Consider the following 25,799-nt stretch of genomic DNA (forward strand, 5'->3'; position numbering starts at 1 on the left):
ACTGTGCCATCCCTGTGACTTCGGGTCTCGACAATGACCTTGAGTTTTCAAGAAAATGTTTAGTTATAGAGTATTCAATCTGAGAAGGTAATGATAATAATTTTTAACATTTGTGGAGCATTTATTATGTTCCTAATACTGTTCTAAGAGCTTTACATGGAATAATTTATTAACTCATCACAATTACTTATTTTCCATGGAGTAACTTATTAACCTATCACAACTTTTAAGGTATAGTTACTGTTATTCCTGTTTTTTCAGGGGATGCAACTGAGGCACAGTGTTAAGTAAGTGGTAGAGGAGAAGGGTAGAAACCCATGGAGTCTGACTCCAGAGCTCACACTCATAATCACTGTGTAATTTCAGATAGATTTTTCTCAAAGATGGGTAATTTTTTGAAGTTTTAACTTAAAGAGGTAAACCTCAGTTATGCTTTCTGAGGTTCTGAGAGTTCTGAGTCCCAGAGAAAAAGAAACAGGGGAAATCCCTGGTAGTGCCATGCATGGGAGGTACAGTGCCAATATGTAAAATACTATTGACTGATCGGTAATTCCACCAGTGGCTCCTTATGACTTCCCCTGGTGGCATGTGGCTTCGGAGTCCCGCACTAGTGAGCTGTGAGGTGTGGAAAGAAACCCCTCCTCAGTGGAGATCCCCAGTCTGCCATCCTGGGGGCTTCCTGGGACTTGGACTGGCGCTGCAGCCTGGAGGAGGAGGCCACACTAGCAGACACGTAATGGAAGTGAGGTTGTGCCCCCTGCATTTTTGCTCAAGCACCAAATCCAAATGTATAATACGCCATTTACAAATGAGTTGGAGAACCGAGCCATAATGGGGTCTGTGGCAAAATAGTGCAGAGCAAAGGAGGGAAAGTGTTATACAGAAGACTCCGAGAAAGGAGTGTCTTCGAAAGGTATTACTCCAAAAGAAAGCATCAAAAGGAACTCATCAGTAAAGTACCGGAAGATACAATGTCTAGAAAAGAAGAGCAGACATCATAAGAAAGAAAAAGGTGGAGTGAAGTGGAGGCAATTGTCATGGGAAGGAGGTGAAGAACCTGAAAACACAACAGCAGCGCTGACATCTACGTGGGAGCTGGGCAAGGTAGAGCTGGTGCTGTGGAGCACCCCATCAGTGATCTGAAGGACAGACTGTTAACCTGCAGACTGCAAAGGACAGGCAGAGAATAGATACTAAAGCAGAAAACAGAAAACCAGTAGACAATGATCAATATTCCTAAAGGGGACTCAGAATCAATTAACTTGAAGGAAAGGTAGGAGAGACCTTTCCTGAAGGTCTGTGTATACAGAAAGAGGAGATTCACCCTATATCAGATAAAAACCAATAAAGAGGGGCACCTGGGTGGCTCAGCCATTTAGCGTCTGCCTTCGGCTCAGGTCATGATCCCAGGGTCCTGGGATCGAGCCCCGCATCGGGCTCCCTGCTCAGCGGGAAGCCTACTTCTCCCTCTCCCACTCCCCCTGCTTGTGTTCCCTCTATCGCTGTCTCTCTCTGTCAAAAAATAAATAAAAATCTTTAAATTAAAAAAAAAAAAAACCAGTAAAGAGATTCGACAACATTTGATCCTCAGTACAGAGAGTGATTTTCTAAGTATCCAAGCTGGGGCAAGAAGGGGCAAAGATCAGGTCAGTTTAGTCTCCTTGGTTGCAAATCTAAATGTCTTTTTTTTTTTTTTTTAAAGATTTTATTTATTTATTTAATTGACAGAGAGAGGGAGAGAGACAGTGAGAGAGGGAACACAAGCAGGGGGAGTGGGAGAGGGAGAAGCAGGCTTCCCGCTGGGCAGGGAGCCCGATGCGGGGCTCGATCCCAGGACCCTGGGACCATGACCCGAGCCGAAGGCAGACGCGAATGACTGAGCCACCCAGGCGCCCCTTAATTTATTTATTTACTTATTTGAGAGAGAGAGAGAGAGAGAGAGTAAGTGAGAGAGAGCACAAGCAGGGGTAGAGGAAGAGGGAGAAGCAGACTCCCCGCTGAGCAGGGATAAATGTCTTAAGACAGTAGAGTGACATATGCTCTGTTGTTAGGCCAAAATGTTGTGACTCAGTAATCTCATACGTAATTTTTCCTTCATGTGTGAAGGCAACAGCTGACCTTCTTGGATGTGTAAAGCCTCAGAGATAGATCACCAAGATATTCTTTTTGAAAATAAAATTACTAGCTGATGTACTTTCACCCACCTAAGGATAAGCAAAACATCAAATCAAAACAAAAAAAGACACTCAAGAATAAAAAAGAAGTAGTGCTGAATGCCACATTAACGAAAATAAAGTTGAATTTAAATGTTTATTGTGTGAATGATATAAAATAATGCAGATGTAAAAATTTCTTGAGAGTTAAAAAATGTGAAAACGGCTATCTGGATCAAATTAATCAGATTATTTAAAAGAAAAAATGGGTAGGAGAAGAGGCAAATGTGCTAAGCTGTTATTTAAAAAGATAGGACATGGAGGTTGGTTTTTTGCTTATTGACTATTAGAGAAGTATATGTTAAAAATAATTGTGAAGCAGTGCCTAGGTAGCTCAGTCAGTTGGGTGTCTGCCTTTGGTTCAGGTCATGCTCTCAGGGTCCTGGGATAGAGCCCTGCGTTGGGGCCCCTGCTCTTAGGGGAGTCTGTCTTCCTCTCCCCCTGCCTCTCACCCTGCTCATGGTCTCTCTCTCTCTCTCTCAATTAAATTAATCAGATTTTAAAAAGAAACCAAAACCAAAACAAACAATGTTTCCAAAATATCTGCATTGGGTCATCTCTGAGTTTAATTTTGGGCTTTAATTTCTTTGATTCTGTACATGAAAGAGACCAGATCCGTTTTGGGATGGTGCTTCTGTTGCTTTATTAATGTATCTACTCCAATTTAGCATGCCTACTATGTGCCAAGCCTATAATACATACCAGGGATCCAATATAAGTAAGACAATAATTTCAGTATAGGACCTGGTAAAATTTTGGGCAGTTGACTTTTTTTTCCCCATGTAAAGTAAAATAAATGTAGTGGCAAAAATTTGCAAGGCAGGTTAGTTGCTCTTTCTCTTTTTAATAAATAGGTATTAATGAGGTATTTTAATTTTACCATTTAAGATATGGGGGAGAGGGGTCCCCTGTCTTTATTTTCCCAAGTGCCTACACTTGCCACCACCCTGCATGTTCCTGTTTCCAGTTTTTTCTCACCTCTTGGTCTCACAGCAGCCAGTAGAAGCTTTTGATATTCTCATGGAATATGAGAATATGAACAAACTCATGGACGATTTTCCCTCTCCTCTCTCTCCTTTCAGTCTACAGACAGACAGGTGATTTTATGTATTTATCTTACTAAACCACCAGAGGAGAAAAACACAAGAGAATTATCAAAGGAAAAGGTCAAAGAGTATAAAGTTTTGAATTGGAGAGGTCTCCATCCAAACTAATATAAATAGCCAAGTATTTTGGGCGAGCCCTGAGTCAGTGTTTGAAAAGGTTTGTGAATGCGTGTGCGCGCATGTGTGTGTGTGTGTTGTTGGTTTTGTGCTTGTCATTCCTCTCCTGTCCCCTGTGCCCACCCGTGGTGCTGTCAGCCTCACCTGGGTTGCCAGGGGGTGTGCAGCGGTGTCCTCCCCTCAGTAAGTGACTTGCGTTTTCTCACCCACCAGCATGGCTCCGTACCCTCCATTGCCTCGTGTGTGGAAGCATGGCTGCCATTTTACTCCTCCCTTTCTGTCCAGCTGTACCAAAGTCTCCTTTCCCTGTAGATCCACATAGTGTCCATGTTGGATATGCTTATCTGTATTTGCATGTGAACTTTCTGTGAAGAGAAAGTTTCGTTTGGCCCTCATTATTCATGCCACCATCCCACTGACTCAAAGGATGCTACTTTTAGGAAAGAGATCCTCATGGTGGGGGGACTGCCTCCTAAACTCAGTGAATGATTATACAAACCATTCCCACCAAGAGAGGGCTATTTCATCAAAACCTGTGTATGTCTGGAGAATATAGACACCTGATTTTTTGTATTCTCCTGAATCTCGAGAGATTCCCTTCCTTTGGCTACTATGTAAGTTCAAAAAGATTCACAAGTGACTGCTCCTTTTGAATTTCTTACACATCAGTGTATTTTACAGGAACTCCATATACAGGTTGACTCAATTACTAACTTTGGCCAGAAAATTGGTATTATAAGTATAGTATTGAAATAGTTGTATGGTAAATGATTATGGTTAACCAAGTCTCTATCTTGAAATATCTAAATCTAATTTTATATTAAAAATAGATTTAAGAGGACTGTTTCATTGTCTGTATTTCTCCTCTGAATGCTTGTCTTCTGGTAACTTTTACACGTCTTCATCATGGCAGATTAATGACCTGCAGAGTGAACTTGATAAAGAGAAAGAAGATGCTCAAAAGAAAATCCATAAATTTGAGGAAGCACTGAAGTGAGTAAAATTGTAATATATTTAATTAAAAAATACTCTTTTTCTAGACTGTGAGCCACATTAAGCAACTAGAACTTAAACATCATATTTTTCTAAGAGCCTTGCTGTGGTTTAGTTTAAATTGGTTTTCCACCATGAATCTCTATTTTCTGAATTTTATTACCAGCCAGCACATATTTTTTTTTCAAAAAGGAAAAATCAGTTCATCTGTTTTTAAGTGATAGGAATGTAAGAAAATAGAACTTAGTGGTTTTAGATGCTTTCTTCCTCTTAAATGAAAACAGATTAAGAAGAAAAAAACAAGATTTAGGTCTTAGAACATTTAGAAATTTTTCTGTAGATTTTTTTTTGGAGAAATTTGGGTAATGAAATGTTCCAGTTATATCTGAAAAGGGACTATTACACAGGCATATTTGGAAAAGATTTGTCTCATGATGTAACACTTAAATATACACATTAAAGCGTCAGATTTTATTTATCTTCTCCATTCATTTACTAGGTTGATTAGGCCCTATTTATCGGTAGGTTTTATCACTCAGTTTTTAGCTGAAAAACATTGATTTAGTCATTAAATACTGAGTTTCCACCATGTGTCAGGCAATGTGTAGTCTCTTCCCGGAGGACCTTAGAATCGGTTGGAAAGATTTTCAAGAACTTTGGCAATTATATTACAGAGTGATAAGAAGAGGGTACTTGACCCAAAAAAGTGATTTAAGAAGGGAAGCTTACTTGAGTGCATTATATCTAGCTAACTCCCATCCCAGAGAATCAGCTAATTCGATTTTTCTTTCTTCCTCAAACCTTCAAACAAGAATAACTTACAGAAAGGCCAGAAATAACACCCAGAATCAAGCAAATTTAGTATCAGATTCTGCCTGGGCAGATTACATAATCATTTCCTCTCCCTCCTTTTGCTTGTTAAGAAAATGTATTAGCTGAGTTGTCATATAGAACATCTTAAAATAATTTATGTACTAGGACATCATGGATATCAATTTTTTATCTGCACAAGGACTTATTGCTTATTTGTTCACATCACCATGTATGAATTAGATAAAGTCAGAGGAGAACTATAGTATTCATTAAAGATTAAGTTAAATAATATTCATTAAAGATTAAGTTAAATAAATAAATAAGTGTATTTTATACTCTAACTTGGATAGTGACAAAACTAGGGCCTTCTTGCTTCCTTCAAGGAAGGGATGCCCTCCCTTTATTCTTCATTCATTTTTCCTCCTTAAAATGTTGATTAATAACTTTCTTCATCTACCCAATTTATCATACTTTTCATTTCTCTTTTGTTCTACTTTGTTCTTTTATAATTTCTTTATACTTTTTTCATTGGTTTGTTGATTTACATTTTTTAATCCCTAACAGAAGAGATAATCCCTTTAAATAACAGTACACCAACAAATAATTTGTTTAGTATTTAAGATGTCTATAGATTGTGATATGATGCTAAAACAAGTAGAAGGTTTAGAAGATACAGCTCTTATGATTTTATATAGTCCACGTTAGGCATTGGAAATACTACTCAGTTGTTGACAGTAAGTGCAATTGGGATTCAGAAAGATTTTTTCCATGGGATATTGGGAGTTTATGTGTAAAACAGTGTGGTATCTTTTAATGTTCACTGAAACATTATGAAAGAACCCTAAGCATCCTTGGTTTTCTGTATACAACATTATCATTCACTGGGCCACATAACATTCTTAAAGGCTTTAAAGGTCTTTACCAAAATACCAAATTTTACTTGGGGTCAAAAGGCTATTTCAGGGGTTCACTAAAATTCCGCCATAGGCCTGTTTCTCCCATTCTCTGTGTAGGTGATGTTTTCATTTCAACTAAATGTCTGTATGATCCTAACACTATAGCACTGAGAGGAGCAGAGTAAGTTCTTGTGTGGCCTGAACTTCAGAGTAAACAGTACAAGCTGGCTACTGCCCCAAAGGAAAATAGTCTGGAGGGTGATTGCTACTGCCTTTGAATCTAAGAATTGTGTTAGACACATTTGGTCCAAAGACAATTCCATTTTTTCTGAAAAACAGCTATATGGTATGCCTTATTAACAAGACTTTTTTTCCATAATAAATATATACAAAGTGGAAAATTTAGAATGTGGTGGCATTCATTCATGTAATCCTTCTTTCGTCCACTCATTAAGGGTTTATTCCTTCTGTGCATGTTGACTGTATGGTAGAGGACAGCAGAGAACAAGAATTCATACATAGGAATTCATATATGTGTGAACACATGATAAATATATTCAACTCAATCTTCAGTTAAGAGCCCTGAGAAACTCTCGTTACTTAAGAGGGACCCTGATTTGAGGTCGGCATTCACTTTAAATGCTAACTCCTTAAAGCTCATTTGTCTATTGTTAATGTTTTTCAGAAATAAAATTAGTTTGATATTATTGTACTACTTACAGTTTTTATTCAACATATATCCCAAATATTTTTTGCTTCCTACTTTATTTTTATTCTAGCAAATAATTTTAATAACTTCCAGTAACTGAAAGCTATCTGAAACTATCAATGGTATGAATTGTGTTCATTTTTTATTCTTCAAAGACAATTAAAATATGTGGGAAGCTTGGTAGACTAATGAACGGAAAATAACCGTATATAGCAAGATCATTTGGTATAACTCTTTGAAAGACTAACACTGAAAAAGTTTTTGTTTTTGTTTTTTTTAGAGAAGTTAAAATCTATGGACAGTAAAGGTAGATAGTATATATTTGGTTTATTCCTTTTTCAATATTCATGTATTTAACAAATTTGGTATCTAAGTTTTGGTGCTATAAAAATAAAAGTATTGTTCTGAGATATTGTATACATTGTCTATTTTTTTAAGATTTTATTTTTTATTTTAGAGAGCGTACACACACACACACACACACACACACACACACACACACACACACACGAGTGGGGGAGGGGCAGAGGGAGAGAGAGAATCTCAAGCAGATTCTGCACTGAGCATGGAGCCTGACACAGGGATCAATCTCATGACCCTGAGATCATGACCTGAGCTGAAGCCAAGAGTTGGGCATGTAACCAATTGAACCACCCCGGCACCCCAGTATATTGTCTATTTTAAAGTATTTAATGAAACATTCCAAAGTCATCTTTTTGATTGATACCTTTCAAATTCCTCTTTTGCAATAAAATACAAAACTGCCTTGAAACATTTATTCTGATCCATTTTAACTTTTTTTGCATTGTCAAATTGTAAATGTTATAAATATTTCTACACACACACACATATATATATTTCAATACTAACTAAAAACCAGAAAGCTTATTAGTACTGAAAATATATAGTCATAATTTCACTAGAACATATGATAATATTGGTCTTTAGATGATATGGTGATAAATCAGCCTATAGGAAGCAAGCATTTATTTAACTAAAACATATTGTTTTGGTCATTGTTGTTATATGTACACATATATGTATATATGACTGTGTGTGAATGTATACACCACAAATAAAAGTTTTACTGGGTTTTAAGAAAAAATACAGAAGGATAAAATGAACTCAAATCTGGGCCTTAACCTCTTAGCCCAGAGGCCTCTTGACATTACTAAAACAAATTAATCATGCATTTTTGTAAAAGGAGATGTCTCATGAAAACTGAATATTCCTATATTCTTCTTTTTAATCATTGCCTTACATTTTTGTCGTAGTTATTTTATAACCCTGAAACATGTTTACCTGACTTTTTGCAAATTTTTATAATATATAAAATGTAGCTATGTAAGATATTTGAATATATAAATATTTAGAAATATATGTTGTTTGCTCTTGCTTAGAGTTTCCTGTAAATAAAAATACTATAATGAAAAATGAAACAGTGGTTCATTGTACCCTTAGAATTTTCTAATCATCTTTTTTTAAAGCTCGTTAATAGAGTACTTTGGTTTAAAATCTGAAAGTTAAAAAAAAAAAAAAAGAGCATATAGGAAAAAGCTCCCCTTCCATATAAGCCTTCTAGCTATACATTTTCCCTTTTTGGGAAAGTGTATCCTTTCATAGGCAAGTATAAACATTTCTTCCCTATCTTTTCCCCTTATACTTTACATTTATCCTGGTCTTTCTTTTTTTGTTGTTTTTACTTATCAATATGAACTGGAGATTGTTTCATATAAGGACATAAAGAGCTTCCTCATTCTAATTTATGTATTTGATATAATTTATTTGACCAGTTCTCTAGTGATGAACACATGATGAAAATTCTTCCATTTGTCTTCTAGTGCATATATGGTTTGATTTTAACATTTAAATCTGTGATCCATTTGGAATGTATCCAGTGTAGGTTGTGAGGTATGGATCCGTTGTTTGTGTTGTCAGATGGTTTCTCAGCTACTTCAAGATCATTTATTTTAATAATCTCGCCTTTCCCTCTTTTGAGTTCTGCTACAGGGCCATCACTGGACGTGTTTCTAGACTTTCTGTTCCACTCCAGAGATATGGATATGCTCGCACCAGTCTCAGACTCTTTTAATTACGGCAGTTTAAAAATAATATTTAATCTCTAGTAGGACCTCTTATGCTGCCACAGTGGTCTTTTTAAAAATCTTTTTTTTCTTTTTGTAAAATTTTTCCACTTGAGCTTTACAATTAGCTGTCTAGTTAAAAAAAAAATTAGTCTTTTGGTTAATGTTATTGAACATGTATAGTTCAACAAAGGAAGAATTGACATCTTTTAGTGTTAAGTCTTTTTATGCAAGAACATGAGATGCCTTTCCATTTGTTAAGCTCTTCTTTTATGCCATTCTACAGCTCTACCTATTTTTGAAACAGACATTATTCACAAGAAATTTGTGTTACTTAAATATCACAAGTTGGTTCTTTTGTATTAAGCATGTGTGCTAGTATTTATTAGGGTATGTGATGTGAGAACTGACATACGTAGGAAGTTGTACGTTCTGGGTTTGATGTTTCATACAGAATTTGAGGTACGGATTTTAAAATCTCTGGACACACCGTGTACTTTCTATGAAGAATGCAAAACTCTTTAGGGCATCACTTGCTTTGTGTATACATTCAGTGCCTTATATGTGATTTTAATCAAATTAGTTTGTGAATTCCTCCCAACATTTATTTTCTTCTAGGATTTTTGTTGGTACTGAGCACACAGTGCGGGACACAGTAGGCAAGGGCTTGGCTGTGGCCTCTGTGCATGGGTGTGCAGGCTTTGTGTTGCATAATACACTATTTGTCAGTTTAATAGTGTGGTAACTACGTATTAGTGCCCACAATACGGAGGGTACTGTCCACACAGACCACAGTGTGATGTTCTGGAAGTTAGATGTGTTTTTCCTGCTTTCGTCGATAACATCAGATATTGTTCATTTCATTTTTTTTTTTAAAGATTTTATTTATTTGAGAGAGAGAGAATGAGAGAGAGCGAGTACATGAGAGGGGGGAGGGTCAGAGGGAGAAGCAGACTCCCTGCCGAGCAGGGAGCCCGATGCGGGACTCGATCCTGGGACTCCAGGATCATGACCTGAGCTGAAGGCAGTCACTTAACCAACTGAGCCACCCAGGCGCCCCTGTTCATTTCATTTTATTAACTTAGTATAAAATAGTTATTTTGCCTTCCATTAAACTATTGTTGGGATCGCTGCACTGTCTGTAAAAGTAGGTATTTTGTATTGAAGGGTAAAAGATGAAGTGTTTCAGACACAACGTCAAGAGTTCGGGTTGGTAATTTCTAGGAAGTCCAGAATCAGTCTGCTTAACCTCCTGTGCCCATGATGTTTTTTCAAAGCTCAGTTGCCTGAGTACCTCCTCAGTGTCTTTACTGCTGTCAGCTTTCCTTGACTGGTTTCCATCAACTCAGATGTTCAGACTATGTCATGTTCATTCTCTGTGTTATGTTTTTCTGTGTTCATGTGTGCAGAATGGAAGTCAGTGTTGTTTTCTTCTGGAGGCCAGTCAAATAGGATGTCTCTAAAGCTACCCAACTTTTCCTTTTGGAGAAAAAACAATCTTAGGGATTTAAATACAGAGTATTATTTATCACAGAATTTCTAGATCTCTTTAGGATGCTACTGAGTTTTGTAGTGCTGATTCTAGACTGTACTATGGATTTGCAGTCCTTTCAGGATTATATCATTATGGATGATTATAAGAAAAATAAATAATAGTAACTTCTAGTAGAGTTTATTTCAGCAAGTAAATAGTTCATGTATTTATAATAATAGTATATAATGGATTTATAATACATAGAGTGAACTTAGTATAAGACAAGTAAAATATTTTTAAAACAGACTGAAATGACTTTTATAGTATAAACAAATATTAACATAAAATTAAAATATAAAATAAACATGTAGAGGATGGGGGATATTATTGTACCAGAAATAAAATTATTTCTATATTTAAATTCTAAATTTGCCCTGGCCTGAACTCTTTCACGTGGTTTTGGGAAGCATTAGTGTAGGTTAAGGGCATGGACTCTGGACCCAGTTGTCACAGATCCAAATTCCTGCTCAAATTACTAGCTGTTGTGTGACCTTGGGTATGGTGCTTAACTTCTATGTGATGCTGTCTTTACATCTGTAAAATGAGGATAGTAATAAGATCTTCCTCCTAAAATTGCTGAGAGGCTTGGACGCATTAATATAAGCATTTAGAACAGTGTCTGTTACATATGTATATGAGCTCTTAGTATTTTGTTCCTCATTGCCTTATCAGAGGGTGCAAACACATTCTTCAGAAGAAGTAATCTTTCCCTGGTATCATTTTTTTTTTTTTAACAAATAGCTTTATTGAGGTATAATTATCACACCATAAAATTTACTCGTTTTTAAGCATATAGTTCAGTGCTTTTTAGTAAATTTACAGAGTTCTGTCACCATCACCATAGTTCAATTTTAGAACATTTCCATCAGCCCAAAAGATCCCTCATGGCACCCGATTTTAGAAGGAAATGATCATAATTGATTTTTTCTGACTGAAAGGTATAAGTAATAAGGAACAAGATCTTTGACAGTTATTTTGTGGTCAATGCTAACTGACCACTTCTTATTTTGACCCTCAGTAAAAGTTGAAGTCCTCATATTGAGATTTACTTCAGCATTTTGTGGAGATCTAAGCTAATGTAGCCCTAGTATGTTGCTTCTGGGTTATTTAACTTTCTGATGTTTTATTAACTTTGATACAAGGATGAATTTAGAAAGTAGATTCTGTGTGTGGCATGTACGCATGTGTGTGCATGCATGCGCATGTAAATGCACTGAAAGGGGCCTGGAAATATATATATGCTAACGTGTTTGGCCCTAGAATAGGAGTCATGTTCATGTTTTCCTCTCTGTATTTGTATCTAGTTTGAATCGTTTCCAACAAGAATAGTATATGTTATGTTCGTAGCTTAATAGCAAAAGACAAAAGAAACCAATACAGATTTTACAAGGAAGAATTGTGCAGTATTAATAATGGTGACCTCTGCTTGGCGAGCAGATGGGACTTAAAAAGAATTTCTCTGTATTTTACATGTTCTAAAATACATGTGTCCAGCAGTTCCTCAGAGACCCTTTTAACTTGTCCTAAATCTCTTAGCCAGCATGGGCTAGAGCAGCAATAAACCCAGATAATCTCTGGAAATATCTGAAGTCTAATTATTTTGGGTTTTGATTGGAAAAAAACCCTTTCATGTATTTCATATAATAAAAGCATAGGTGATATGGTTGACATTACATTTTTTTTTATAGGTGAAAATTTTTGTCACCCAGAATGAAGGGATACCCTGCTACAAGATTTTAAGAAAGGCTATTAGGAAGCCTATAGAATATAGAATAGGAAATACAGCTTTCTAATAAATGTACAATTAGGATATTCTTTTTTTTTTTTTTTAAGATTTTATTTATTTATTTGACAGAGAGAGACACAGCGAGAGAGGGAACACGAGCAGGGGGAATGGGAGAGGGAGAAGCAGGCTTCCCGCGGAGCAGGGAGCCCGATGTGGGGCTCGATCCCAGGACCCTGGGACCACGACCTGAGCTGAAGGCAGACGGAAGGCAGACGCTTAACGACTGAACCACCCAGGCGTCCCTAATTAGGATATTCTTAATGAAAGGAAAAGGTATTCACCATGGGAGATTATAGTACATGCTTTAAGTTTTCTTATGGGAATTCCTATATAATATATAGATTGATTTTCCACTTTTAATTTATGAATCTTATTTTGTAAACTTGAACCTGATTGTAGTACCCATATTTTGATTCCTAATGTCACACAAATTACATGCACTGGTTATTAATCCCAAGAGTAAAGCACCATGCACTGGTTACGGATCCCTGGGGAGGACTCCAACTACATGGAGGGTAGCAAAGATCATCACAATGCCAGCCACCAGGAATAGAAGTCAAACATTTCTGCCTTCTGCATCTTAGTACTGGAGTCATCAAGAACACAGCACAATCAAGCATTGACTGGAACAACGCTTTACTTACATAGAGAAGAGACAGAGCAAGATTAGCTTCAGTAGTGGGCTCAGTCCCCCATGGGCAATGGCTCTCTCCTGATGGCTGTCACAAGGCATTTTGCCTGCCTCTCCTAACCTGCAGTAGAAAGACTGTCCTCTCTCTGTGGAGGACAGATCTAACAGTGAGGTTGGCCAGGTGCCAGATGATGCACACACTTCAAGCAAAGGCAAAAGAGCATTCTTTGACCTGAAACAGGGATAAAAACTCCCACCCAAGGTGGTAAGCCCAGCACAGGCTTGGTGGGCTCTTTATCTGTTGAGAACTGTTCCAAGCCCCAGGCTCGTTCTTATGTGGCTGAGTGGGGGTCAAAAGACTGCATGTATGAGACTGCCTTTCCTAACCCCTAAATATCCTAATATTTCAAGGAAGGTGAATCTCATGCCTGACCTGTACTTTAGGGAGATTATCCTGGCAGGGGTGAGAATATCAAATGTATGAGTAATAAGAAATTGGAAGCAGGAACCTAAGGAAGATGAGAAAACAGTAACAGTCCATGTGAAATGCACAGACTCTGAAGATGGTGAGGCTGTGATTGAGTATAAAGGCAGCCCCCAGGAAACGCAGCTTCTCTGGAACTCTTAAGTCTCATCTAAGCACCTTTTTAAAAATTCAGAGTCAGAGTGAACTTTCACAGATAAACTCCAAGAGACACACTGACGCAAAAGCTCCCCTGCTTTATATTTTTACTCCATGTAGGAGTAGCATAGATTGTTGAGTAAATGGAAACATGAAGAAAAAGGACGGCGTTTGAAAATACTGTCTCATGATCTCAGGAGATACAAATTTAAAGATGCTTAACTTTTATTATTAAAATTTGTTGCCAGCTTTATTGAGGTATAATTGATGTAGCACATTGATTAAGCTTAAGGCATACAGTGTGTTGATTTCATACACTTCTATATTGTGTAATGATGACCACTATAGCCTTAGCTAACACCTCCATCAGCTTACAAAATTACCATTTCTCTTCTGTGGTGAGAACAATTAAGATCTGCTCTCTTAGCAACTTTCAAGGGCATAATACAGTATTGTTAACTATAATCACCGTGCTGTACATTAGATCCCAAGAGCTTATTCAACTAATAACTGGAAGTTTATACCCTTTAACAAACATCTCCCCCTTATCCCTTCCCTCCCAGCCCCTGGTGTTCACCATTTTACTCTTTTTCTGTGAATTGGGCTTTTTAAAATATTCCACATATAGGGGATATCATACAGTATTTGTCTTTCTCAGTCTAACTTATTTCACTTAGCATAATGCCCTCAAGGTCAATCCATATTGTTGCAAATGACAGGATTTCCTTCTTTTTATGGCCGAGTAATATTCACTGTGTGTATATGTATGTGTGTATACACGTGTCACAACTTCTTTATCCATTCATCTGTCAATGGACACTTAGGTTGTTTCCGTGCCTTGGCCTATTATAAATAACGCTGCTATGAGCATGGGGGTAGAGATGTGTTTTTGAGTTGGTGTTTTCATTTCCTTTGTGTGTATTCCCAGATGTTGTATTGCTGGAGCATATGGTGATTCTGTTTTTAATTTTTTGAGGGTCCACCATCCCATTTTCCATAATTCAGCCATTATTTCTTTTTTCCTTTTTTAAATTTTATTTTATTATGTTAGTCATCATACATCATTAGTTTTTTTTTATTGTGTTATGTTAATCACCATACATAACATCATTAGTTTTTGATGTAGTGTTCCATGATTCATTGTTTGCATATAACACCCAGTGCTCCATTCAGTACGTGCCCTCTTTAATACCCATCACCAGGCTAACTCATCCCCCCACCGCCCTCCCCTCTAGAACCCTCAGTTTGTTTCTCAGAGTCCATCGTCTCTCATGGTTCATCTCCCCCTCCTACTCCCCCCCTTCATTTTTCCCTTCCTGCTATCTTCTTCTTTTTTTTATTATTTTATTTTATTTTATTTTATTTTTTAAAGGTTTTATTTATTTGACAGAGAGAAAGACAGCCAGAGAGGGAACACAAGCGGGGGAGTGGGAGAGGGAGAAGCAGGCTTCCTGCGGAGCAGGGAGCCTGATGCGGAACTCAATCCCAGGACCCTGGGATCATGACCTGAGCTGAAGGCAGATGCTTAACAACTGAGCCACCCAGGTGCCCCTTCTTCTTCTTTTTTTAACATATAATGTATTATTTGTTTCAGAGGTATAGGTCTATGATTCAACAGTCTTACACAATTCACAGCACTCACCATAGCACATACCCTCCCCAATGTCCATCACCCAGTCACCCCATCCCTCCCACCCCCCACCACTCCAGCAACCCTCAGTTTGTTTCCTGAGATTAAGAATTCCTCATATCAGTGAGATCATATGATACATGTCTTTCTCTGATTGACTTATTTTGCGCAGCATAATACCCTCCAGTTCCATCCACATCGTTGCAAATGGCAAGATTTCATTCCTTTTGATGGCTGCATAATATTCTATTGTATATATATACCACATCTTCTTTATCCATTCATCTGTCGATGGACATCTTGGCTCTTTCCATAGTATGGCTATTGTGGACATTGCTGCTATAAACGTCGGGGTGCACATACCCCTTCGGATCCCTAGATTTGTATCTTTGGGGTAAATACCCAGTAGTACAATTGCTTGGTTGTAGGGTAGCTCTATTTTCAACTTTTTAAGGAACCTCCATACTGTTTTCCAGAGTGGTTGCACCAGCTTGCATTCCCACCAACAGTGTAAGAGGGTTCCCCTTTCTCTGCATCCCCGCCAACATCTGTCGTTTCCTGACTTGTTAATTTTAGCCATTCTGACTGGTGTGAGGTGGTATCTCATTGAGGTTTTGATTTGGATTTCCCTGATGCCAAGCGATGTTGAGCACTTTTTCATGTGTCTGTTGGCCATTTGGATGTCTTCTTTGGAAAAATGTCTGTTCATGTCTTCTGCCCATTTCTTGATTGGATCATTTGTTCTTTGGGTGTTGAGTTTGTTAAGTTCTTTATAGATTTTGGATACTAGCCCTTTATCTGATATGTCATTTGCAAATATCTTCTCCCATTCTGTTGTGTTTTGGTTTTGTTGACTGTTTCCTTTGCTGTGCAAAAGCCTTTTATCTTGATGAAGTCCCAATAGTTCATTTTTTTTTTTTTTTAAAGATTTTATTTATTTATTTGAGACAGAGAGAATGAGATACAGAGAGCATGAGAGGGAGGAGGGTCAGAGGGAGAAGCAGACTCCCTGCCGAGCAGGGAGCCCGATGCGGGACTCGATCCAGGGACTCCAGGATCATGACCTGAGCCGAAGGCAGTCGCTTAACCAACTGAGCCACCCAGGCGCCCCCAATAGTTCATTTTTGCCCTTGCTTCCCTTGCCTTTGGCGATGTTTCTAGGAAGAAGTTGCTGCGGCTGAGGTCGAAGAGGTTGCTGCCTGTGTTCTCCTCAAGGATTCTGATGGACTCCTGTCTCACATTTAGGTCTTTCAACCATTTGGAGTCTATTTTTCTGTGTGGTGTAAGGAAATGGTCCAGTTTCATTCTTCTGCATGTGGCTATCCAATTTTCCCAACACATTTGTTGAAGAGACTGTCTTTTTTCCATTGCACATTCTTTCCTGCTTTGTCGAAGGTTAGTTGACCATAGAGTTGAGGGTCTATTTCTGGGCTCTCTATTCTGTTCCCCTGATCTATGTGTCTGTTTTTGTGCCAGTACCATACTGTCTTGATGATGACAGCTTTGTAATAGAGCTGGAAGTCGGGAATTGTGATGCTGCCAGCTTTGCTTTTCTTTTTCAATATTCCTCTGGCTATTCGAGGTCTTTTCCGGTTCCATACAAATTTTAGGATTATTTGTTCCATTTCTTTGAAAAAAGTGGATGGTATTTTGATAGGGATTGCATTGAATGTGTAGATTGCTCTAGGTAGCATTGACATCTTCACAATATTTGTTCTTCCAATCCATGAGCATGGAACATTTTTCCATTTCTTTGTGTCTTCCTCAATTTCTTTCATGAGTATTTTATAGTTTTCTGAGTATAGATCCTTTGCCTCTTTGGTTAGATTTCTTCCTAGGTATCTTATGGTTTTGGGTGCAATTGTAAATGGGATCGACTCCTTCATTTCTCTTTCTTCTGTCTTGTTGTTGGTGTATAGGAATGCCACTGATTTCTGTGCATTGATTTTATATCCTGCCACTTTACTGAATTCCTGTATGAGTTCTAGTAGTTTTGGGGTGGAGTGTTTTGGGTTTTCCACATAAAGTATCATATCATCTGCAAAGAGTGAGAGTTTGACTTCTTCTTTGCCAATTTGAATGACTTTTATTTCTTTTTGTTGTCTGATGGCTGTGGCTAGGACTTCTAATACTATGTTGAATAGCAGTGGTGATAGTGGACATCCCTGCCGCGTTCCTGACCTTGGGAAAGCTCTCAGTTTTTCCCATTGAGAATGATATTTGCTGTAGGTTTTTCATAGATGGCTTTTATGATAGTAAGGTATGTACCCTCTATCCCTATACTCTGAAGAGTTTTGATCAAGAAAGGATGCTGTACTTTGTCAAATGCTTTTTCTGCATCTATTGAGAGGATCATATGGTTCTTATTCTTTCTTTTATTAATGTATTGTATCACATTGATTGATTTGTGGATGTTGAACCAACCTTGCAGCCCAGGGATAAATCCCACTTGGTCGTGGTGAATAATCCTTTTAATGTACTGTTGGATCCTATTGGCTAGTATTTTGGTGAGAATTTTTGCATCCATGTTCATCAAGGATATTGGTCTGTAATTCTCCTTTTTGATGGGGTCTTTGTCTGGTTTGGGGATCAAGGTAATGGTGGCCTCATAAAATGAGTTTGGAAGTTTTCCTTCCATTTCTATTTTTTGGAACAGTTTCAGAAGAATAGGTATTAATTCTTCTTGAAATGTTTGGTAGAATTCCCCTGGGAAGCCATCTGGCCCTGGGCTTTTGTTTGTTGGGAGATTTTGGATGACTGCTTCAATTTCCTTAGTGGTTATAGGTCTGTTCAGGTTTTCTGTTTCTTCCTGGTTCAGTTTTGGTAGTTGATACATCTCTAGGGATGCATCCATTTCTTCGAGGTTATCTAATTTGCTGGCATAGAGTTGCTCATAATATGTTCTTAGAATTGTTTGTATTTCTTTGGTGTTGGTTGTGATCTCTCCTCTTTCATTCATGATTTTGTTGATTTGGGTCATTTCTCTTTTCTTTTTGATAAGTCTGGCCAGGGGTTTATCAATCTTGTTAATTCTTTCAAAGAACCAGCTCCTAGTTTCGTTGATCTGCTCTACTGTTCTTTTGGTTTCTATTTTGTTGATTTCTGCTCTGATCTTTATTATTTCTCTTCTCCTGCTGGGTTTAGGCTTCATTTCCTGTTCTTTCTCCAGCTCCTTTAGGTGTAGGGTTAGGTTGTGTATTTGAGACCTTTCTTGTTTCTTGAGAAAGGCTTGTATTGCTATGTACTTTCCTCTTAGTACTGCCTTTGCTGCATCCCAAAGATTTTGAACAGTTGTGTTTTCATTTTCATTGGTTTCCATGAATTTTTTAATTCTTCTTGAATTTCCTGGTTGACCCATTCATTCTTTAGTAGGATGCTCTTTAGCCTCCATGTATTTGAGTTCTTTCCGACTTTCCTCTTGTGATTGAATTCTAGTTTCAAAGCATTGTGGTCTGAAAATAGGCAGGGAATGATCCCAGTCTTTTGGTACCGGTTGAGACCTGATTTGTGACCTAGGATGTGATCTATTCTGGAGAATGTTTCATGGGCACTAGAGAAGAATGTGTATTCCGTTGCTTTGGGATGGATTGTTCTGAATATATCTGTGAAGTCCATTTGGTCCAGTGTGTCATTTAAAGTCTTTATTTCCTTGTTGATCTTTTGCTTAGATGATCTGTCCATTTCAGTGAGGGGGGTGTTAAAGTCCCCCACTATTGTTGTATTGTTGTCCATGTGTTTCTTTGCTTTTGTTATTAATTGGCTTATATAATTGGCTGCTCCCATGTTAGGGGCATAGATATATACAATTGTTAGATCTTCTTGTTGGATAGACCCTTTAAGTAGGATATAGTGTCCTTCTTCATCTCTTATTATAGTCTTTAGTTTAAAATCTAATTTGCCTGATATAAGGATTGCCACCCCAGCTTTCTTTTGGTGTCCATTAGCATGGTAAATGGTTTTCCACCCCCTCACTTTCAATCTGGGGGTGTCTTTGGGTCTAAAATGAGTCTCTTGCAGATAGCATATCAATAGACCCATCGGGGTCTTGTTTTTTAATCCAATCTGAAAGCCTGTGTCTTTTGATTGGGGCATTTAGCCCATTTACATTCAGGGCAACTATTGAAAGATAGGAATTTAGTGCCATTGTATTGCCTGTAAGGTGACTGTTACTGTATATTGTCTGTGTTCCTTTCTGGTCTATGTTGCTTTTAGGCTCTCTCTTTGCTTAGAGGACCCCTTTCAAGATTTCTTGTAGGGCTGGTTTCGTGTTTGCAAATTCCTTTAGTTTTTGTTTGTCCTGGAAGCTTTTTATCTCTCCTTCTATTTTCAATGACAGTCTAGCTGGATATAGTATTCTTGGCTGCATATTTTTCTCGTTTAGTGCTCTGAATATATCCTGCCAGTCCTTTCTGGCCTGCCAGGTCTCTGTGGATAGGTCTGTTGCCAATCTAATGTTTCTACCATTGTAGGTTCCATATCTCTTCTCCTGAGCTGCTTTCAGGATTTTCTCTTTGTCTCTGAGACTCGTAAGTTTTACCATTAGATGTTGGGGTGTTGACCTATTTTTATTGATTTTGAGAGGGGTTCTCTGTGCCTCCTGGATTTTGATGCCTGTTTCCTTCCCCAAATTAGGGCATTTCTCTGCTATAATTTGCTCCATTATACCTTCTGCCCCTCTCTCTCTTTCTTCTTCTTCTGGATCCCAATTATTCTAAATTGTTTTGTCTTATGGTATCACTTATCTCTCGAATTCTGCCCTCGTGATCCAGTAGTTGTTTCTCTTTTTCTCAGCTTCTTTATTTTCCATCATTTGGTCTTCTATATCATTAATTCTCTCTTCTGCCTCATTTATCCTAACAGTTAGAGTCTCCATTTTTTATTGCACCTCATTAATAGCCTTTTTGTTTTTTTTAAAATTTTTTATTGTTATGTTAATCACCATACATTACATCATTAGTTTTTGATGTAGTGTTCCATGATTCATTGTTTGCGTGTAACACCCAGTGCTCCATGCAGAATGTGCCCATCACCAGGCTTACCCATCCTCCCACCCCCCTCCCCTCTAGAGCCCTCAGTTTGTTTTTCAGAGTCCATCGTCTCTCATGGTTCGTCTCCCCCTCCGATTTCCCCCCCTTCATTCTTCCCCTCCTGCTATCTTTTTCTTTTTTTTTTTTTTAACATATATTGCATTATTTGTTTCATAGGTACAGATCTGTGATTCAACAGTCTTGCTCAATTCACGGCGCTCACCATAGCACATACCCTCCCCAGTGTCTATCACCCAGCCACCCCATCCCTCCCACCCCCCACCACTCCAGCAACCTTCAGTTTGTTTCCTGAGATTCAGATCCTCATATCAGTGAGGTCATATGATACATGTCTTTCTCTGATTGACTTATTTCGCTCAGCAGAACACCCTCCAGTTCCATCCACGTCGTTGCAAATGGCAAGATCCCATTCCTTTTGATGGCTGCATAATATTCCATTGTGTATATATACCACATCTTCTTTATCCATTTATCTGTCGATGGACATCTTGGCTCTTTCCACAGTTTGGCTATTGTGGACATTGCTGATTAATAGCCTTTTTGATTTCAACTTGGTTAGATTTTAATTCTTTTATTTCTCCAGAAAGGGTTTCTCTAATATCTTCCATATTTTTTCAAGCCCAGCTAGTATCTTTAAAATCATCATTCTGAACTCTAGCTCGGACATCTTACTAATGTCCGTATTGATTAAGTCCCTGGCCGTCAGTACTGCCTCTTGTTCTTTTTTTTGAGGTGATTTTTTCTATCTTGTCATTTTGTCCAGAGGAGAATAGATGAATGAGAGAACAAAATGCTAACAGGGTAACCACAACCTCAGAAAAATATACACTAAACAAATCAGAAGAGACCTTCCAGAAAGTGGTCGCTTTTCTGTTCAGAGAGTTGCTGTTATTTTTTTCTTCAATCTCCTGTTCAGTTCGTAGTTGTTCAGAATGGCTTGATCCCTGTCTAGCTGAATTCCTAGGACCAGATGAAATTTAGGTTACCTACTCCTCTGCCATCTTGCTCCTCCCCCTCATCCCAGCCATTATTTCTTTAAATAAACTTCCTACTCTCTTCTCCCTATCTTCTTTTGAAACTCCAGTAATTCACAAATTGGTTTTTTTGACGGTATCCCATAGTACATGTAGGCTTTATTCATCCTTTTTCGTTGTTTTTTTTTTCCTGCTCTGACTGGGTAATTTCAAAGTTCCTGTCTTCTGGTCTTCTGTCTTATAGGTTTTTTCATTCTGATCCATATTGCTCTGGATGCTGTTGGTTCTTTTTCATGACCACCCTCTACTGCATTCTTCATTTCCTTCATTGTATTCTTCAAGTCCAGAATTTCTATTTGGTTCTTTTTTTTAGTAATTTCTGTCTCTTTGTTAAACTTCTTATTTTGTTCATGTACTATTTTCTTGATGGCACTGAATTGTCTTTCTGTATTTCTGAGTTTGCTTCAAAAAATACATATTTTGTATTCTTTATCATGTACATCACAGATCTCGATGTCTTTGGGGTCAGTTACTAGATTATTATGATCCTTTTGTGCTGTCATGTTTCCTTGATTTTTCACGTTCCTTGAAATTTTGCATTGCCATCCTCATGTTTGATGTAGCAGTCACCTGCCAGGGGTCTTTACTAATTGCCTTCAGGAGAGAAATAACTTCCTTCAGCCCTGCGAGTTATTCTGAGGCATTCTCAGACTTTCTAGAGTACACCTGTTCCATGCTTCTTCCTCCCTCTTGTGGCAGAATTCTTAAGCTTGTATGCCTTTTCTTGATCCTGCAAGATATCTGGCCAAGTGCCCACAGACTGCTGTTTTTACAAAAATGGCACTAAAACTCAAGTTTGTGGTCTCTTCCTGGCCCTCAGATTTAGGCTGGCTTTTTATGCATTCTCACTAGCCATTTGCTAAAACTTGCTCTGGCTGCTGCCACTGGAAGCTCGCATAGGAGCTGGCTGCAGGGTGGGGGTGTGTGTGGGTAAGGTGCACAGAGTACTGTGGGTGCTATGGGCCTGTTGAGGGATCTGTGGGTAGGGCCTTCCAGTGGCTCATGGGCATGCTTCTTAACGGGGTCTGTGATGCAGTGAATAGGATCTGAGTCCTGTTAATGCCCCCTGAGAGTCCCGTCTGCCATTCTCCCAGCCTCTTCCCACCCCATAGTCACACAGCTCATCCTCCAATACTCTGGATGGAGTTGGACAGAAATGAGCTTCTCTTGCTCAACCTTTAGGTTTGTGAGACCATACTGTTACACAGCATTGTAGTTTATTCTCATTTGTTGAACAATATTTCAAAGTGAACATACCACAGTGTATTTATCCATTCTCTTGTCAGTTTTGAGCTTGAGGATGTTATTAATAGTGCTGCAATGAGCATTCCTATTATGTTTCTTTTGGTAGACACATATGCACTTTTATGTTAGGTATATACCTTCATCCAAATTTTGATATTGTGCCAAGCTAGAAACATATATGGAGAGGATAGGCTTTATCAAAAGATAAAGGCGTTATCAAACATATATGGAGAGGATAGGCATTGTCAAAGAACCAAGTGAATTTAGTGGGGATTCAGGTTGGTTGGGAACCAAAGGAAAGACATTATTGGAGGCATTCTCTCACTTTTACTACACTCTAGTGCAGTTTTGAACCTCTTATTCTGAGAACACTGTCATTATATAAATCAACTTTGTTTTGGAGGATCAAAGACACAAGTGATCTGATTCATGGATCTGCTAGTTGGTGAATGGGTGATGATAAGCTAATTGAGCGAGTATTACGAGTAAGGAAAAAATATGACAATTTCTTAAGGACTTATTTTATATTATTGATTTTTTAAATATTCCGGCCTCCAGTGAAGATTTCTGTTGTCAATAACTGTTTTTTTTTTAATATATAATCATATTTTCAGGTACCACTGCTTTTTCAAGTACAATTTCATTTGCACAAAAAATTCTTGATGTTTTCTACAGTAATTCAGAATGTTCTTGAATTATATATATTTTTTTCCTTTGAAGCCAACTCTCAATGTTAGTGATAGTAAATGTTTACCATTTGGTTTATTGAAAGTCATTCTATAAAATTATTTATATAAAAATGAGTAGCACTTTTTCTTTTGCCAACCTTATAGTTTTGTTTAAAATGAGAAAATTTACGAAATATTTTTGGGGTGTTATTTTTCCAACACATTTTAGAAAACACAATCTTTTCTTGCTTAATATACACAGTATTTATAATCTCCCATTACAGTGGAAAACAGATTATTTACCCCTAAAGTTATATTTTTAAAGAAGTTATATTTTTAAACATGAGTGGAAAAACTTTCCTGTAAGGTTCTTGTAAATCTCCTTCATTTATATTTTGATTGTTTGTTGTTATAAATCAACATTTATAATATTAGTAGGAATGGGGATTAATCTTCAAATAGGAATGCCTTAGAGTATAGATAATGAAACTGCAATGTTATAATTATGGTGTTTTTGTACTTTTATTTGCTAGAAACTAATCTTAAAAGAAGACAAATGGAATGCTAAATAATCTTGTGATTATTCAAAGAGGGAGTGGACTACATTTTGATTAGGTTTTTTAATGGAACATTGCTTATTGTAAAAATCTGGGTGAAGTTCCATTAAAAGCAGATAACCTTCCCGTTTACCCAGGAGCTTGAATTTTGAATTTTGGTAGAGGGGGGGAGCTAGGTTCAATCAGTCTTCTGCAGGAGTTTTAAAGTATAGCTGAATTGTATAATTCTAAATTCAGTTTTATATATTGCCAAAGTGAGGGATTGTGGCTTGGTCATTTTGTTCGTAAGGTTGGTAAAAAAAATAACTCAAGGAATTACTAGTGATACATACTTTAAAATGGGAAAAAAAGTGAATTAAGGAGGGATATAGGAAGAAGCTAAAGATTTCTGTGCCTAATAAGTGAATGAAAACATCTTTACCTTGATAAGAAAATTTTTTCTGTTTAGAAAACAAATTTGTACCTTTAGAAAGTTTTCTTGGAAGATTAATTATAAAAACTGTTCCACTACAATATAAAGTAACCTGTAAGTTATGATACTTAATAAGGAAGATGTGGTGTTAGCTTTAACCAAGAATATTTAAGTTTAAAGACGAATTCAGTTTACAAATTGTCAGTGTATTTTTTATTACTATTATTACTAAATTAAGAGAAGATACAATTCATGATGTATTATTCAATGAAAATATGTCAGACTTTTATATCTGCCTATAATGTTACCTCTAACAACCTAGATATTGTGTAGAGTGAGGAGCAAGAAGATTGATGCATATGATAACATTGTAGATTTTATGCAACTGTAATTAGATTAATTATAACAAGGTAGGGTTAAATGTAACCAGAAATTGGTAAATTATATTATAGTTGAATTGTTTAAAAAATTTATTATTTGTCATTGCTACTTTTGTTCTAGGCTAATCCAGGAGAGAAATACTTTTTTTCTACCACTGTAATAGAGAGCTTATGTTAAAATGAACCTACGCAGGGTCCTTGGAGTGTGAACTCTGGATACTGACATTATCCAATGAGAAAACTTTTTAAAGTATCTATTCTTTAGCTTTGTTTTTATTATAAAAGTAGTATATATTTACTGTAGAAAATTGGAAAATGACAGAAGAGCACAAATAAGAAAATCAAAGTAGCTTATGATCACATTAAATATAGCTACTTACTGTTATGCCATTTTAATTACTCTGAAAACATTAAATCTTGAGCTCTCATGCAGTGATAATATCCCCTCCCACACTCTATTCTTTTTTTTTTTTCCCACACTCTTTATCTCTAAAATTGTCTTAGCCATTCTTATTTGCTCTTCTATTTCAATTTCAGAATCAGGTTTTACTAAAATTCTGTTGGTATTTTATTATATTTGCATTGTTTTTATAGATTAAGTAGAATTAAAAATTTTACTAGATTGGTTTATTTCTTCCATAAATAGTATATTTCTCCATTAGTCTATTTTAATAGCTTTTAAGATTTATTTATTTATTTGAGAGAGAGAGCACATGAGTGGGGGGAGGGAGGAGAGGCGGGGGGGGGGGAGAGAGAGAGAGAGTCCTTAGGGAGACTCCCCACTGAGCATGGAGCCCAACACAGGGCTCGATCCTAGGACCCTGAGATCATGACCTGAGCCAAAACCAGGAGTCAGAGGCCTAACTGACTGAGCCACCCATGTGCCTCTATTTTAATGGCTTTAAATGTTTACAATTTTCTCCACATATATCTTACATATTTTTGTTAAATTTATTCTTACATATAGTTTATGCTACCATTTTGTATTTTGTCTTTTTTTAAATTATATTTTCTAATTGAAGGACCCAGCTAATGGAAATACTTTTTTTTTTCTTCTTTTTAGAAAGAGCAAGCATGTGTGTTGTGGGGGGGTGAAGCAGAGAGAGAGAGAGTGAGAGAGAGAATCTCAAGCAGGCTCCACGCTCAGTGCATAGCCTGCCACAGGGCTCAATCTCATGACACTGAGATCATGACCTGAGCTGAAATCAAGAGTTGGAGACTTAAATGACTGAGACATCCAGGTGCCCCTTGAAATACATTTTTTAAAATTACTGAACAACTGCATCTAGCAACTTTGCTGAATGTATTTTCAAAATTGGCT

General features: G+C 37.3%; 1 protein-coding gene across 1 annotated transcript in view; it reads left to right on the plus strand.

Moving 5' to 3' along the window:
* The window catches only part of CEP112 (centrosomal protein 112), a 409,030-nt gene that overhangs the window by 107,054 nt on the left and 276,177 nt on the right, over nt 1-25,799 (plus strand). The window contains exon 16 of the mRNA XM_044921845.1: nt 4,350-4,429. Within this exon, the coding sequence (XP_044777780.1) occupies nt 4,350-4,429 (80 nt within the window). The remainder of the gene's footprint in view (nt 1-4,349; nt 4,430-25,799) is intronic.

Source organism: Neomonachus schauinslandi, chromosome 15, assembly GCF_002201575.2.
Source record: "Neomonachus schauinslandi chromosome 15, ASM220157v2, whole genome shotgun sequence".
Lineage (NCBI taxonomy): Eukaryota > Metazoa > Chordata > Mammalia > Carnivora > Phocidae > Neomonachus > Neomonachus schauinslandi.